Source organism: Euprymna scolopes, chromosome 31 (assembly GCF_053919585.1).
Source record: "Euprymna scolopes isolate OS-2025 chromosome 31, ASM5391958v1, whole genome shotgun sequence".
NCBI lineage: Eukaryota > Metazoa > Mollusca > Cephalopoda > Sepiida > Sepiolidae > Euprymna > Euprymna scolopes.
The window spans coordinates 483,112-499,815 of NC_136512.1; the positions used below are offsets into that span (position 1 = coordinate 483,112).

At 33.9% G+C, this 16,704-nt stretch overlaps 1 protein-coding gene across 6 annotated transcripts in view; it reads right to left on the reverse strand.

The window, feature by feature from the left end:
- The window catches only part of LOC145255580 (NADPH--cytochrome P450 reductase-like), a 150,438-nt gene that overhangs the window by 40,875 nt on the left and 92,859 nt on the right, over window positions 1-16,704 (reverse strand). For 5 of the 6 annotated variants that reach the window (XM_080114045.1, XM_080114046.1, XM_080114050.1 and 2 more), the window contains one exon: window positions 1,285-1,552. In XM_080114045.1, the coding sequence (XP_079970171.1) occupies window positions 1,285-1,460 (176 nt within the window). In that variant the 5' untranslated portion in view covers window positions 1,461-1,552. Of the gene's footprint in view, window positions 1-1,284; window positions 1,553-11,066; window positions 11,237-16,704 lie in introns of those variants that run through there. The other variant, XM_080114049.1, reaches the window with a different exon arrangement.

The following is a 16,704-nucleotide window of genomic DNA, read 5'->3' on the forward strand; positions in this document are numbered from 1 at the left end:
ATTACTGCAAGAACAAGCACAAATTTAACTATATTCAATCATCAATTTGGCCTAAAGTACTCATTCTAACTCAACAAGTTATAACTTTTGCCAACTTTAACGGGCAGATAGTCTAGTAATTTATAATTTTGTCTAGTTTTTATGATATAGGACACATTCTTTTTAAACATTGAGCACAATGAAATTTCTAATATAAAAGATGTGAAATTGCTCCAATCAACAATCAATATGCTGAGCAATAGAGGGACAGCAGATATCTTATTACATTTTGTTTTGATCTTAATTGAGACAAGTGAGTGATTGGAAAACTCTAGCAGAATCAGAACAATGGACGAGCATTGTCAAGTTGCCAAGAAATATCAAGAAAATATCAAGAAGATTTGAAAAATATTCATCAGTATCAGGTACTTGAGTAGGTTTGTCAACAATCTGCGTTAGATAAAGAAAATCATGAACAATCCTCCCTTCATCATGTCTTCCTTGACTCGACTTAGCATTCAACATTGTGAACATTAAAATCACTGCAAACATGGATGCTGGTAGAAAGGTAAACAGACAGAATGTGGTCAATTTTCTCAGAGATATGATCAAAGATAGTAACTCCGTCATTGCGAGGGGCAGTACAGGTCAAAGATGGACACAATGTTATAAGTGCTACTCGAAAATACATATAGTGCAATTTAGGATCATTGGGCATGTCCCTATCACATGCAAAACCATCCATAATCTGGGCACACATTCCATGTTTATGACTATCCTGCAAATCAGATTTGAATTCAGAGCCTTTCTCTATGGTTTCAAAACCAATGACTTAATATTCTTTTTTTTTTTTTTTTTAAATTATTATTTATGTGGTCAGTTTGCTTAACATGTCACAGTAGAAGTATTAGTATTAATATGTTAAAAAAATACACTGAAACATGTTATAAAGTAATTATGTACTGCTTTAAGATGAAATTAACTTTAAACTACCTCGTAACATACTGTTTTTTGTTACAAATTACTCCTAAAACTACTAATAAATTATTTATTATTAGTAATAATAAAGTAAAAACGGAAGAGATGCAAAGAAATGATATAAAATGTGAATTTGCAATAAAATAGAAAAAGAAAATATTCATTTCCTCCATCGATATAAAAAGAAATATAGAATGCCATTTCAACAAAGTTATATATGTTCCGTGTGTGTGTGTGTGTGAATAGAAATTGAATTGTGAAGCGACAACAAGTGGACAAGGTCAGTGCTAATTTAATATACTTTTCAAAAGATGATAAATAACTTACGAAACATCAAGCCTTTTAATTGTGATTTTTTCTTCTTCTTTTCGCCAAAAGAGAAAATATGCTGCAAGTCCCAGTAATGAACTGATGATGAATATGTCGAATAGAGATACCATACTAGAAACTTCCGATGCCTGCTCCGTGGCCTGTTCAGTGGCCTCTGCTATGATAAACAACATCTTGCTCGGCCAGTTGGGGGCAGGGGAAAATGTTGTCTCAGGAAAAGCTAAGTCAGTTGGTTAAGTTTTTGGAATGACTAACCACACGCAATCTGAAAATAAAGAAATTTGGAATTATAAAATTATTAACAGAGATTTTTGCAAAAGATTCTGTAGGAAGAAAGAAAATTTTTCAGCAAAAAAAAAAATCAGAACACTAAATTTTAAGCATACATACCATAGTGGGCACTGCAGGGCACTAGAGTTTTGAATCTTTCAACATCATACTCTCTTCAAACTCTGATCCAATCAGAGATGATCAGTTTCTAATCCACTCAATATTTATTCATAAATATGATATACAAATAAGAGGATGGGGAGTAATTGGACCTAAATAATATTTAACTAGTCACAATAACTAAAACAAAAATCACTCCAAAATTGACAATATATAGATGATGTGAGAAGTTGGGGAAATAGACATCTAATATATAAAAAGCGATATGTCTGTCTGTCTTCATATTTTCAAACTATCTCCTCCGAAACTAAAAGGTGCAGAGCAGTGCTAGGGGCCTCAAATGATTGGATTTCTTACGAACAGTTCTTTTATGGGTCTTTAGCCAGTTAAAATAGTTTTTAAGGAGTCAAAAATGGGTCAAAATTGAAAAAAATCGTTATACATTTTGTACATTCATCTTAGTTCATTTTTAATCAGTTTATATGCATGTCACATTAGTACATTGGTAGCATCACCAGCTTTGAATGTTTCGATTCTAGCTGATGGAACCCAAATACGAATATATACGAAATCTGGACAAATAAAAATGATATTTAAGCATGTTTCTAGCTGATGGAACCCAAATACTTTTTGTTTTTACTTTTGAAATCATGACTATAAGAATAAATATATAAGAAATCTGGACAAATAAAAATATGATATTTAAGCATATTTTACGCCCGGGCAAAGCCGGATGCCCCATGTTTTATATACAACATCAATAAAATGAAAAAATGGCTGTTTGTATGAGAACTCCCCACTAGAGCATGTGGCAGATAAGTAGTTTTGCCAGTCCAAAAAATAGATGCAGATGAAAAAAAAACCCACTTTATTCCAAAACACCTCTTTAATGAATATGCCACCTAATTGGAGATAGAAATGGAAATTAACATAAAGTAAGTTAAAAAAAGAGGTGGGGGGCACTTATGACATCATACATAGCCAAGTTAAAAAGGGGGAAAAATAAAATAATCTACTTTAGCAAACTAACCCTCCTGGCTCGCTCCTGATGAGAACCTGCCAAAGCCAATTGAGACACAGCAACAACCGTCATAAACATTTCTGGACTCATCCTAAAAATGTGTTTAGATTGGTCAAGTAAAATATTGTTACAAAAACAAACAAATCAAGTCAAAAAGAATATTAATTCTAAAGTCGTTTTAAAAGAATGATAAACTAAAATATTTCAGATTTTTTTCTTTTTCTGAACATTTTTTTTACATTTTTTTTTCAATCCAAACAAGGCACAGTGCCATTTAGACGTAATGGGCTACTATTTGGGGAAAAATTTGCAGGGATACTGTGTAGGGAGTTGAATAGCAAGAGGTCTTTTCAGCTCACACTTGAACTTCTGCATGTCATTACAGCCAGGGAAGTAGGAATGCAGAAGGGAATTTCAATGCCGAGCAGTTTGAGGGAAGAAGCTATTTGAGTAGAAGGCTTTTTGGCATCTAGGGACCGCAAGAGTGAAGGGGGTGAGATTTTGCTGTTTGTTAGGTTAGTCGGGGGTATTTATGTCAAGTGGGTACAAAGGCTTGAGTTCATCAGAACACTTTCCATTAAAATATTTATAAAATAGGTACAGGGATGCAACATTTCATTGATAAGACAGAGGTTGGAGTTTGGTTGACAATGCGTGATCGATTAGGTTGGTGACTCTTTTTTTAACCCTAAGAGTAGTAGCAGATACATCAACCCAAATGCAGCAACAATACTCCATGCATGGCGAATGGAGGTCTTGTAAAAGTACAGGATACTCTCAGGCATAAGTAACTTTCTAGCAAGGTAGAGAGAGCTCACCTTCTTTGCAGCAGTTATGGCAATGCTCTTGGTGCATTTGTTCCAATTTGTGTTCTCTTAAGCCAAGCAGTTTGTACAAAGAGTTTTCAGGTAGTGTATCATTAGCCATGGCTATCGGTGGTTGAGAAGGTTTCTTGTAATTATTTAAGGAAAGAAGCTTAGTCTTGGCAGTATTAAATGTTACCATCCATTTATGTTCCTGTTCCACTAGAGACTGGAGGTCTTCCTCTTAAGTTTCAGCCTTTTACTTAGATATGTGTTCATTCGGTTTCCCCTAGTGTCTATTATAGAGTGTGGTGTCATCAGCAAATTTACCCATCTCCAGCCAGGAAAGCAAGATTTGGTAAGACATTTGTTGAGGAATTAGGAGAGAATAGGGGCAACCTCAGCCAAGTATTTTTGTAGCGTAGCTAGGATGAGATCAAGTCCACATGTCTTTGAGGTGTTTAGGTTTTTTTATATCATGAACTTGGTATGTGGTTTTTCGCTGCAAAGGAAAATCTGGGAAGGAGTGGTTTGCTGGGTTTAAAACAAAGTTGGAGACAAGTCAACAGGCAAGCAGGTTAGCCTTCTCAGTTGTCATGCAAAAATCTCAAAGTTGTTGGATAGTGAAACAATTGTTAACTGTCCATTATTTACTGCAGTGTTGTAAATTTTCCAGAAATTATGAGTTTCTAATTTCTGTAACTCGATATGTTTACTGATAGTTTCAGTAGGTCTTCTTTTAGCTGCGGTTATTTCACTAATTATTTCTAGCTTCTATATACTTTTGTTTATATGTATAAGACTTATATTGGATAAATATGTGGAATGTATGCTACTTTTGAGCAATGGCAGCTGTGCAAGTACAAGTGAACCATTAGGGAGAGTGGAGTTGTCTAAAGAACTCCCATGTGGTAACACATGCCTCAATTGCTGCTTTGAACCATTCAGTAGCTTCATTTGCACACTGTTCCACAGAAAGAGAAAAGATATTTCCCCATGGGTCATTTTTGATGTGATGCCGGATGGTTTTTCTAGTCAGTCTTCTTGTAGTACCTCATCATTTTGAACAATGGTTCTTCAACCTAAGGTCGACAGTTTAGGGTAATGTTTATCATTATTCCAACATGATCAGCATTCCCAAATCGGTAATGGGCATTTGTTACAAAATCCTTGGGAACTGTGGTTAGAAGTGAAGCTTGCTGATCCTGTCGATCTGGTAGACAGGTTGGGAACATTGCTGTCAAGGAATGGGATATAGAAAAGTTATGTGTGATGCTGTCAGTTGCATCTGTGTAACTAGAGAAACCAAGCCAGTTACTGTGGTGGACATTAAAGTCATTGAATACATGTACTTGTGCGCTGGTAGCTAGGTAGAGATGAGGTATATCTAAAAAATTTAGAGAACTTAACACTAGGATACCATCATGGTTCAACACATTATGTTGGTAAATAACCATTGATTTTTATATAAAGGAATATTAATTATAAAGTTGTTCTAAAAGATTACCATATATACTTGTGTATAAGTTGAATTTCTGAGAGACGATTTTAAGGTTATGTTGGGGGGGCCGACTTATACATAGGTAATGTTTTTGGAAATGTCGACTTGGAACTCGATCATAACATAGAAAACGCCATTTTGTTTGTGCACTCAGTATATACCATTAATTCTAGTAATTAATCGCACTCCTTCCAAACCCCACAGCAGTGTGTTTGCCAGAATGTAAGCACATGCCCGGTTTTTCAGTGGGAGGCTTAATAATAATTGGAATAGCTTTCGCAATGTTCACTCTCTAGACGTGGCTATAGTCCTAAGTTCGATATGATGTATTCAATGATGATAGACTCATAAGAGTAGTGGTTGATGGACAAAAATCAGAGGCCCAGAGTATCAATGCTGGAGTAACTCAAGGGTCCATCCTGGGCACAACTCTCTTCCTGATCTACATCAATGATCTCCAAAAACACATACTTAAATCATTCATTGACATCTATGCTGATGACACGACCATCTATGGCAACACATCAAAGGCTGTAAATGACAAAGCTCTTTCTGATTCTCTCTCCTCTGATCTTGAGCGCGTGGTTCAGTGGGGGAAGATGTGGCTGGTTACCTTTAATGCATCTAAAACCAAACTCCTATCTTTACATCATCAATGCTCCGATCTGCATATGGCATCAATTGAACTGGATGGCTCTCGTCTAGGAGAAGCCCCATGTTTTGACAAGCTTCTGGGCTTGACCTTTACTCCTGATCTGAAATGGAACATGTACATCAAGTCTGTTGCCAAAGTCGCTGGAAAGATGGTGGGATCCTTCTACCGCTCCAGAAGATATCTCACTACTGATACAATTCTTTATCTATATAAAAGCCAAGTACGTCCAAAGATGGAATACTGCTGCCATATCTGGGCAGGAGCGAATAAAAACAGCCTATCCTGCCTTAACAGAGTACAAAATAGACTTCGTGGCTTAGTGGGGGGATGCACTTTTCTCTTCCCTGCAACCTCTCTCCCACAGAAGAGACGTTGCAAGCCGATCTTTGTTTTATCATTATTTCCATGGCAGGTGCTTGTCTGAATTCCAATCTCTGGTCACCCCTCGCCAATCTTTCACAAAAAACACCCGCCTAGCTGAATCCACTGTCAAAAACTTTCCCCACTCTTTATCTATGCCTAAATCAAAACGTAGATTCCATGAACAAAGCTTCTTTCTTAGAACTGCATGTCTGTGGAACTCTGTTCCGTCTGCCTGCTTCCTACCTGACTACAACCTGGATGTCTTCAAGTCCAACATAAACAAATTCCTGATGAACCGCCCAAGTAGACACTTTATTAAATCTCCAATGTACTGTACTTACAATAACCTTTATCCCTGAGTGGCTTCCGGACCTTAATAAGTGGTGACCACCTTGTAAATAAAAAAAAATTTTTTAAATGAGGTTTTATTTTTAACAGGTTAGGAAATATAGTGTTTACAATATGTCATTCTCTCCCTGAGTTCAACAAGTTTTAACAATTTAATGACAACTATTTAATGAAACCATTCAATGGCACTTAATGCATACGTTCACATTATTACAGTATATTACAGCTCATGCAATGTATGCATTTTATTATTGTAAGGGACATAAATTATGTCTACAAACAGTAATTGCACCTGGAATCTACAACATGTCATTGATCAGAATGTCTGATTAGCAACATTTGTGTTCATTGCATGTAAGTGTGCAGCAGGTTGGTTCTATATTGTGAAAATCGAATAGACCACACTTGTGTCAATGCATGTATTATCGCTCGCAAATGCCGAGAAACAATTTATGTCTTACAAAAGAAAAAAAAAACACTGAAAAGGATATTATAAGTGCAAGAAAGGGCTATGAAACGGACCATTTGTCTAGAATTTACTGTTGATTTGTACACAGGTAATACCTAAAATGACAATTTTTGGTGTTAAAATGCATATCGGTTCATACACAAGTATATACGGTAATAAAAATAGCTTCAAAGAGTTTGACTAAAATAATAATCAAGGATTGTTTTAAAAAAAAAAATAAATAGATAAATCAAACATACATATTAAGATTGACATATAAGGAGGAAAATGTTCCTTGTATAATGCATAGGTTGATGTACAGATAGATATCCAAAACCAAAATTTAAAAGATTTAATATGGACACAAAGATATTTGCGAAACAAATTATGATACAAAATTTACTTTGATAGTAAAATTAGCAGCTGAATTATGACTGTCCAAAGTTTGTTGAAAATTAGAAAATTTTCTATCTTATGTGCTATTTATCCAGAAGTCAATTTTCAGCTTCTAGCTAAAAATGCAGGCTTTGAACATATAAAAAGTTTTACAAATCTAATATATTTTGATAAATGATAAATCATTGTTAGGGTGAAAGAACTAGATCAAAGGGAGATAACTCCTTTTCCATTTCAGGTGGAATGTACTCTTCTCCCTCTCCTGTTAGCTCTGCTATGCGAGTTTTCGCTTTGAGACACAAGAATGGGACGCGACAGATACTGGAAGGCGCTCAAGAAAGGACGACTTTGAATACAGGTAAATGAAGATGGATATATATTACTTCTGTCTTTGATAGTTATGACACGCAAACTCAAATAATATCAAACTAAGACTGATAGATGTAATTTGCATCATTTTTTATGTTGCTTCCTTGTAAATAAAATGTCCATGCCAAGTCAACTGTGAGTATCTTCATTTTTTCCAGTCATTCATGTGCTACACACATACACACACACTATTCATCTTTGGGCATAATCTTTTACAAGGCATTAATAATTATGCCAACACCCCTTATTCATAATAATCACAATGAAAACGATAATTATTAAATCAAACTAAGCTAAAGATTGAGCAAAATCACATCCCCTCAAAATAAATGTACAAAAATGACATAGAAGCGAAATTTTGTTCATATAAAATTCCTTTGAACAATTCCTATTTACTTTGCCTCCCTACGAGGGAAGAGTTAGACACCAGGGTCGTTTTTTAATGTGGGGAAAAGGAACAAAAATTAAAAATTGTCTCAGTCATGAAAGATTTTTCATCCACTAACCGAGAACAAAAAATTGAAGTGTAGTATCAGAACAGATACTACACTTTGATCTAGGTCCGAAGGCCAAACAAAGTTAACAGACTGAATTTTAAAGACTCAGACTTGAACCATATAAAAATAGACAGAAACACAACTTAATAATCGAGGAAAAAACTTATTCATGAAAGCCTTCAAATTGGGTTGTTTTGTTTCTGAGACTTGATAATTCGTATTATTTGGATCATTTAGTTGTGATACTCTTCTGGATGTTGAAAATTTAATCCTCAGCACGGACGATATACAGAATACAATTGCGAATTACTTAGAAATCCACTTGGTCATGGCTGACAGAAGGAAAGCATGTGTAGATTAAATAAAGAGTTCCATTCGGAATTCCATGCAGATTTCGCCAGGTTACTGGGGACACAGTTACAAGACTTAAATTCAACAAGATAACCATGATGAAAATCACAGGTTACATTATTCAAGACATTGTGAAAATAACATTCAAGATAAAAACTATAGTTCAAATAAGAATTATTTTATTTTTGTATGAAAGACAACTTCGAACCTTATACTAAGCCCACTATACTGATCAGTCGTTTTTTTCTTTCAGATAGGACTATCTTTATTTGCATAGACACACACATATCAACATTAAAAAAAAAAATTGTCATCAAAGATAGCAACCTAACTTTGTTTAAATAGTGTGAAAAAATCTACTAATGACACTAGAAAAAGAATGATTCTATCATCAGAATTTTCAGCGGTTTACGTAAAACGCCAAAAGGTGCCAAAGAGAAGTTTTTATTTTTTTTTTTTTTTTTTCTTACGCGAACACTGGACATTTTTTTTTTTCAGTGAAAAACATTTTTGTTAATCCTTTAAAATGAGGCTTCGTAATTTGTGTATTCATTCTTTTGTATACTGTTATCTTCATCTTCATAGTTGTTGTTTCACCAGGTTACTGGGGATACAGTTACAAAACTCAACATTCCTATCCCATCACGGTCAATCTCCTGAAGAAGGCCAGAGAATGAATTAGCCAAAACGTGGTGAAACAACAAATAAAAAGATGAGGATAACAGTTTGCAAAAGAATGAATACACAAATTATGAAACCTCATCTCAAAGGATTCAAAAAAATAAATAACATAATACCATTCGGTACTGATCCAACAATGGAAGATCAGATAAGAACACAAAATTGGATTTATAAGATCATAAAATCCAACCTTGATCGTCTTTTAAGACCAATAGCATGGATAGAGGCATTGAATATCTATGGTCCTAGGTAAGAATTGTCTGAAGATAGCGGTTTCGATCCCACCCATGCAGGCCAGAGGATTACTTGTCCAAAACGTGGTGAGACAACAATTATGGAAGGCAGTAATTACTGGGGATACAGTTACAAGACTCAGCATTCCTATCCCATCATGATTAATCACCTGAAGAAGGCTAAAGGATGAATTAACTGAAACGTTTTTTTTATTTTTTTATATGAATTTTTCTTTTTTATGACTTCTCTGTTCAAATCAAGATAAACATTTACTTTGTGTTTTTTATAATAAACTAATGATAGCAAATAAATGTTTTCTTAAATGATGTCTGCTGTGATTTCATCAACAGTGTTTAGGTACTTTCATTTTTTACATAAACTGCCAAGAAAATTGCATTATTCTGCATAAGTACCCAAAACCAAATTTTATTTATTCAATTTTATTCATAATGTGTTTTTTTTTTTCCAAAGAGTCACCACTTATCAAGATCCAGAGGCCACTCGAGAATAAAGGTTAATGAGTATACAGGAATCAATGGGACAATATCGTAGTAATCATTAGTAGTGGAAATTTGATAAATCGGGTTACTTACTCATCAAGAAATTGTTTATGTTGGACCTAAAGACGACCATATTGTAGTCAGCTGAAAAGCAGAGAAACTAAAGTGTTTCACATGCATGCAGTTCTAAGAAAAATCTTTGTTCATGGAATCTATGTTTAGGTTTAAGCACATATAAAGAGTGGGAGAAATTATTGGTAGTGGTTTCAGCTAGACAAGTGTTTTCATGAAAGTTTGGCGAGGGAGACAATACATTGGAGCTCAGACGAACACTTGCCATCATTCAACTGATAATCCATCCATCTCATTAGCCATTATCCTTTACTAAGTGCTGACTTATTAGAATAAAGAAGTTTCAGTTTTTTCCAGTAATTTGACCAATTATCACCATTGTCACTGTCACTCTATAGACTTGCTTCCGCACAAGTATAAGTTAGACGTAAGATCAGTTTTTAAAGAAAAAAAACTCAGTTTCTCATAAAATAGGTTACCCTGGATTAGAAGCTGTTTAAAGCAACCCTTTCCTGCCTTAACAAGGTTCAAAACCGGCTTCAAAAACTAGTAGGTGATGTTATTTTCTCCTCTTTGTAATCTCTTTTTTCACAGAAAAGACGATAGAAATCTATCTCTGCTCTATCGTTATTTTCATGCCAAGTGCTCAAGTGAACTTCAATCTATGGTCCCCATCCTGCATAACATTCACAACAAACATTCATCTACCTACAACCACTGCAAACAATTTTCACCCATTTTCTATCTGTGCTTAAATCTAAACACGAATTCCATGAACAAAGTTTCTTTCCTAGAACTGCCTGCTTATGTAACTATACTGGGAGCTTCTTTCCAGCTGACTAAATCATGGTTGTTTTCAAGTCGTATGTAAACAAGTTCTTGCTTGTACACAATTGATCATTACGCTGCTGTCTCACTGATCACTTGACATGCATTAACCCTTATCCTTAAAAGGCCTCCAGCCCTTAATAAGTGGTGACTTAGAAATAAAAAAATATAAATTGTCTGTCTGGAAGGTTTTCTACTAGAGGACAGAACAGATGAAGTGTAGTATCAGAACAAAGGCCAAGGGATAAAACAAAAAGGTTTGATAAAAAAGGGGAAAAAACATTCAAATAAAATACAAAAAAATAAAAATAAAAAAGGTTACCTTCATAGTTGAAAGTTACAATATGTTAACTACCAACGAGAGACGGTTACATTTCAAGCCTTGGTATAAAAATGAAATTAGAAAAGAAAAATACTATTCCTCAATTCAGATTTTCTAAACAAATTGTCCCACACCTTAATTGAAGGTCAAATCACACTTTTTCTAGCTATGAACTTACTCCAATTTGTCAGTTTTTAATTTAGTACTTAGTACCGAGGATGTACTTAGTATGGACGTGGAACAATGGGTATGCATACGTATGCATGCAAGGCTGGGGTGGGGTGGGGGTGGCCTACTAAAATTACAACTGAATTTTATCAAACTTATTAAGATAAGCCGCTTGTGTGACTATTCAGATAAAAGATTGAATAAGCAATTTTTAACATTAAAGCTCTCATTTTTAACTTTGACAATTGTTTAACAATTTTCTTTTTTACTCTTTTTCAGTCCAAACAGAAGACAGCAGCAAGTTAGGTAGCAAGATGTCTGTTCACATTACATTTAAACTTCTCTGGGTTAGTTCAGTCGAGGAATCAGGAAACAGGGAGAAGATTCTAAAGTCTAGCAATGAGGAAAGAAACTATTAGAGTAGAAGTGTTTTCAACATATAGGGACCTCAACGATGAAGGGGTGGAATTTTGCTCCCTATCGAGTTAGTTGGTAGAAGGTACATCGAGAGGGCACAAGTGTTATGAGTTCATCAGAGCGCATTCGATTAAAGTACTTGTAAAACAGACACTGGGATGTAACATTGTGATAATGGGACAGAGGTTGGAGTTTGGTTAATAGTCTGGAACCTATTAGATTAGGGGCTCTTTTTTGGAACATGTCTCAAAATGAAAAACTAGTGGAAGACGCACCAGCTCAGATATGGCAATAATATTTACTGCACGAATGAATTGTGGTTTTGTAAAGATATAAGATACTCTCTGGTGTAAGCAATTTTCTAGCAAAGTAGAGGAATACTTGGTTTGTTGAACATTATCATAAGAGTCCATATAAAATTTCACCCATATTGGCCTAGTAGTTTCTGAGTAAAAACATTTGTATATAAATCAGTTTTGTATACAAAATGTAATAGAAAAATGATCCCACCATTTCTGGACTATTCTATCTTTTTAGTGTTAAGTAAATTTTATTTACTAAGTGGCAAGGTCGATAAACCACAATCATCTGAAACTAGATCTCCTCTACAATAAAAAATAATGCTCAAAAGCTATCTTCTATAGCAAAAAAAAAAAAAAAAAAAAAAATGTGAAAAATAGCCCTTTTACTAAAAGGACTATTTTTCACAATGATCTTTTTTTCTTTTTTAATTTTTAGAAGTCTGTTACTGTTTGGTGCATTTTAAGTTAAAAATTATCTTTAGACTATCTTATCTAGTAACATCATATTTTTGTATGGGTGATAACTCTTAAGCACTTTTTTTTCTTTTAAAAAGGAGATCTACATTTTTTTAATTCCATCTGTACTCACATAAATAAGAATAGTTTTATTATTTTAGCTAGCGAATGAAGGTACTTTATGCCGAATAAAGACCGTGTTGTATCATTTTTGTAAGCAATTAATAGGAATTCCTGGGCATTACAACATAGATATTGCAAGTTTTTAATTATTATAGAGTTATTTCCCTTGTTTCTTTAGATCTTTTTCAAAATGACAGATGAGACAGTTACTATTTGGATGCTCATAAAATTCGATTTTGTTATTTTTTAATATACAACTAATTGATCAATTTACATGATTTTTGGAAAATTGTTTTTATTTCGTCACAGGTATGTACATTTTCTTTTCTTTTTTTTAATAAAGGAGGAATTCTGGACAAGAATCAATAATTTTATTAAAGATGTCATATGAGCAGGTCCATAGGTAAGAAATTAATTTTGCTCTGTATATTATAAAAATTAAAACACATTTACTAAAAGTAAATCAATATAAATGTTTTTATACATTTATTTATAATAGAAATTGTTCCAAACAAGGCGTTAAGACACTTGATGCAAGGAGCTCAGAACGGAAGATGATTATTACAAAGACAAGAGATGCCTATTGACCTTAGTTTTGAAAAGACCAGGGTTACAGGTAGAAGGAAAACAGTGAGCAGGAAGAGAGTTCCACAACCTTGAAGCTTTTGGAAATAGGAACTTGTGTGCTTCTACATTATCAAAATGAAATTTCAAAAATCGTAAAACTGAATTTCACATGAAAACAATGGTATGTACAAATTCCTCATTTTTAAGATTATATCTAAAAATTACTAAAGTCGATAAGATAGAAAATTATTTATTAAAGAAAATAGAATTTGAAGAAAATGATCGTATTTGCTTATGTAAGACACAGGAGAGTTCAAAAGAGAGGTAATTTTCCGTTTCGATTTATTTTATAAAAACAAGATGGCCGCAATTTTTCACCTGCTAACATGTTTAAAGTTGTTTTTTTAATAATTCAGTCATATTCAGGTAATTTTGACTGCATAATTTGAAAGCTAACATTGTAATTTATTAGAATTGACAAAAAAATTAGTAAAAACAAATTGTTTTTTTTATCTGAAAACTCCATTTATTGACTACAAAATTTCGTCCTGATAGTGTAGAAACACCCGAACCTGTATTTCAGTGAGGTATTAAAACAGCAAATTGATGGAGACCAGTAGACTAACAAGGCAAATGAGCTAGAACAAAGGAAGCAGAGAATAGATCATACAATTCTGAAGAACAAATGTCATGATAGTATTTTTAAAAAAGACTGAAACTAGCAACATTACATCTGCGTTAGAAAGAGAAGTTGCAGAGAAGAAAGTGTGTGGTCCAATCAAATTGCAGACATATTTCTGCAATTTCTCAAGAACCCTCAAATGGGACACACATTCATCAGCTCAAATATGACAGCAGTACTCCATACATAGCCTGATAGTAGATTTGTAAAATAAATTAAAAAAATAGCCTCAAGTGTGAGAAGGTATTTAGAGTGATACTGAGAACCGATTTTATGAGAAGCAGAAAAAGATCAACGGATCTAACAGATGAACCTCAAGAAAAATTTAAGGAAAAACAAAAATCAGCAAGTGTTGCCTCCCCTTTGTCAACCAAATTTTTTCACACATACAAAACCACAATGAAAAAACAACTCAAAGAATACAAAACTATCTATGGAGCCAGTAACTTTTCTCCATTCTTTTCCAAAATAACGGCTAACATGCTTTACAAAAGTTGAAGGCTACATTAACTTAAACATTGCACAAATAACAGTCAAGATGAGAACCACAGTCCGATAAAAGCAAGTAATATAAACAATGAGCCTTCATCTCAAAAATTCAGAAACATAAAAACCAAGAAGTTAGAAATATGAACTGCTTTATGCTGGAAGACGCTGACACCTCAGCAGTGTATGCTTCAGAAAGAATTATCCATCGAATTGGGAAAACTGCTTTTCTCTATACTACCATGAAAAATCGTATTGCGCAATGACATCTAAACTGAAACATAATTTGTAAGTGTACCATTGTGATATTATGGATATCTCCACCAAAGTGTTAAAGTTTAAAAAAAAAAAAAAAGGAAAAAAGTATAGGAAGTAAGGTTCCACATCTTCAGTTCCTTACGAATTATTGTGTACAGTTCCCACACTGACATAAAACTGTGCACTTATTGTCTCTATAAACACACAACAGTCCTTATCCATGAAATTCTTTATTTGGCCAATCAACTCTGGTTTTCTAAATTCCTTACTCCTCTCACACCTCTCATCATCCCTCACAGACTCCCCATCTTCCTTGAATCTGTTATGCCACTCAAAAACTGATTCATGCAAGATGGCCCAAAAGCAGTCTGAAGCATTCCATACGTTTCAGTGAAATTTTTCCCAAGTTTAAAACAGAATTTTATTGCATATCATTCTTCTAAAGTGTGCTCACTTCCAGATTGCATTTTTGAAATTCACCAGCTGTGACAATCAAGCTTTAGTAGGCTATAATTCCAATTCCTACTGTAACTTTTCATTTGAATCTGAAATCGGTTAGTCATTTCATAGCAATAACATACTGAATTTTCAAGAGTCTACAACAATTTTAAATGCCTATATAAAAAAAAGTGTGGAAACTTATTTAAACACCTCGTAGATTATTATTTATTTAAGCATGTGAAAGGATGTTAATTTCCGAACAAAATGGTGATATTTTGAGGATTTAAAGTGTTTGGATTTCTGAAATCTGACTAATTTAATAGAACAACATTGAAATTTTGAAAAAATGCAAAGGTAATGTTCAATAGGCTCTCAAAGCCATGAAGGAATGTTGATGGTATGCGAAGGCCGTCACGCTTCAAACAGTAAAAACACCAAAGCTTTCTATGATGGTCTCAAGGAAATATTTGGTCCTCAAAAAAGTGGTGCTTTTTTAAGCACAGCTGATGGGAAAGCTCTTCCTACCGATAAAGCAGATATACTAAAAAGATGGAAAGAACACTTCGAAACTTTCCTAAATACATCAGTCATTGACAATGATGTAATCTCTTCCATTCTTCAAAATCCAAAAATTCCTAAGCTATCAATTGAATCAGCTTATCAAGAGGTCTCTGAATCCATTAAACAGATCGCTTCTGGTAAATCCCCATTGCCTAGGGATCCAATCCATCCTGAGGTTTACAAGTATGGTGGACATGCATTGATTAAAAAGCTTCATGCCCTTTTTGTGAAGATATGGAAGGCAGAGCATGTCCCAGAAGATTATAAAGATGCATGCATCAAGCACCTACACAAGAATAAAGGAGTAAGGAATGTTTGTGACAATCATCGAAGAATATCACTTCTTTGTATTGCTGGCAAAATCCTGGCTAGACTCATCCTAAACAGAATTATAAGGAATCTTGTGAATAAATCTACCTTGAGTCATAGTGTGGTTTTCGCTTGAGTTGTGACACCATCGATATATTTTCACTCTACCAAGTTGCAGAGAAAGTTTGAGAGAAAAATTAGAGGCTTTATATGGTGTTGTCGACTTAACGAAAGCCTTTGACACTGAACCATGATGCTCTTTGGAAGGTTCTATGGAAGCTTGGTATACTGGAAAATATGCTCAATGTTATCATCTTTTTTCATGAGAGAATGAATACTCTAAGCCCATTCTTACATAAAGAAAATACAAAACAAGACTGTCTGCATCAGCATGGTTATAGTACTCCCACAGAGTAATGACAATTCAACAAAATCTGGTCGTATCGTGCGAGAGGAGCTTTGGGCTAACGGTAATGATACTTTGGCCCTGAAACCGTGCCTAAACCCAGAAACATTATCTGATGAAGGTTTTATTGGAAGCACTACTGCTGTACAAACAACGGCTATTGTATAAACATTTTATACGCATATATATATATATATATATATATATATATATATATATATATATATATAAATTAATTTAAAGGAGATTAGAATAATAGTCTAAAGAGCTAGGTGTATTTTAATGTAATAGTGAAATTACTAGTTTAATTAAAATACAGGAAATGCTCGTTGTAATTTAGATATATAATAAGCTCGATAGTTAAATGTCCTAGAGCTAATTCAATATTAAGTAATGTGATTTATAATTTAAAAATTTAAAAAATTTTTTAAATTTAAAAATCAAAATTTAATTAAATTAAAA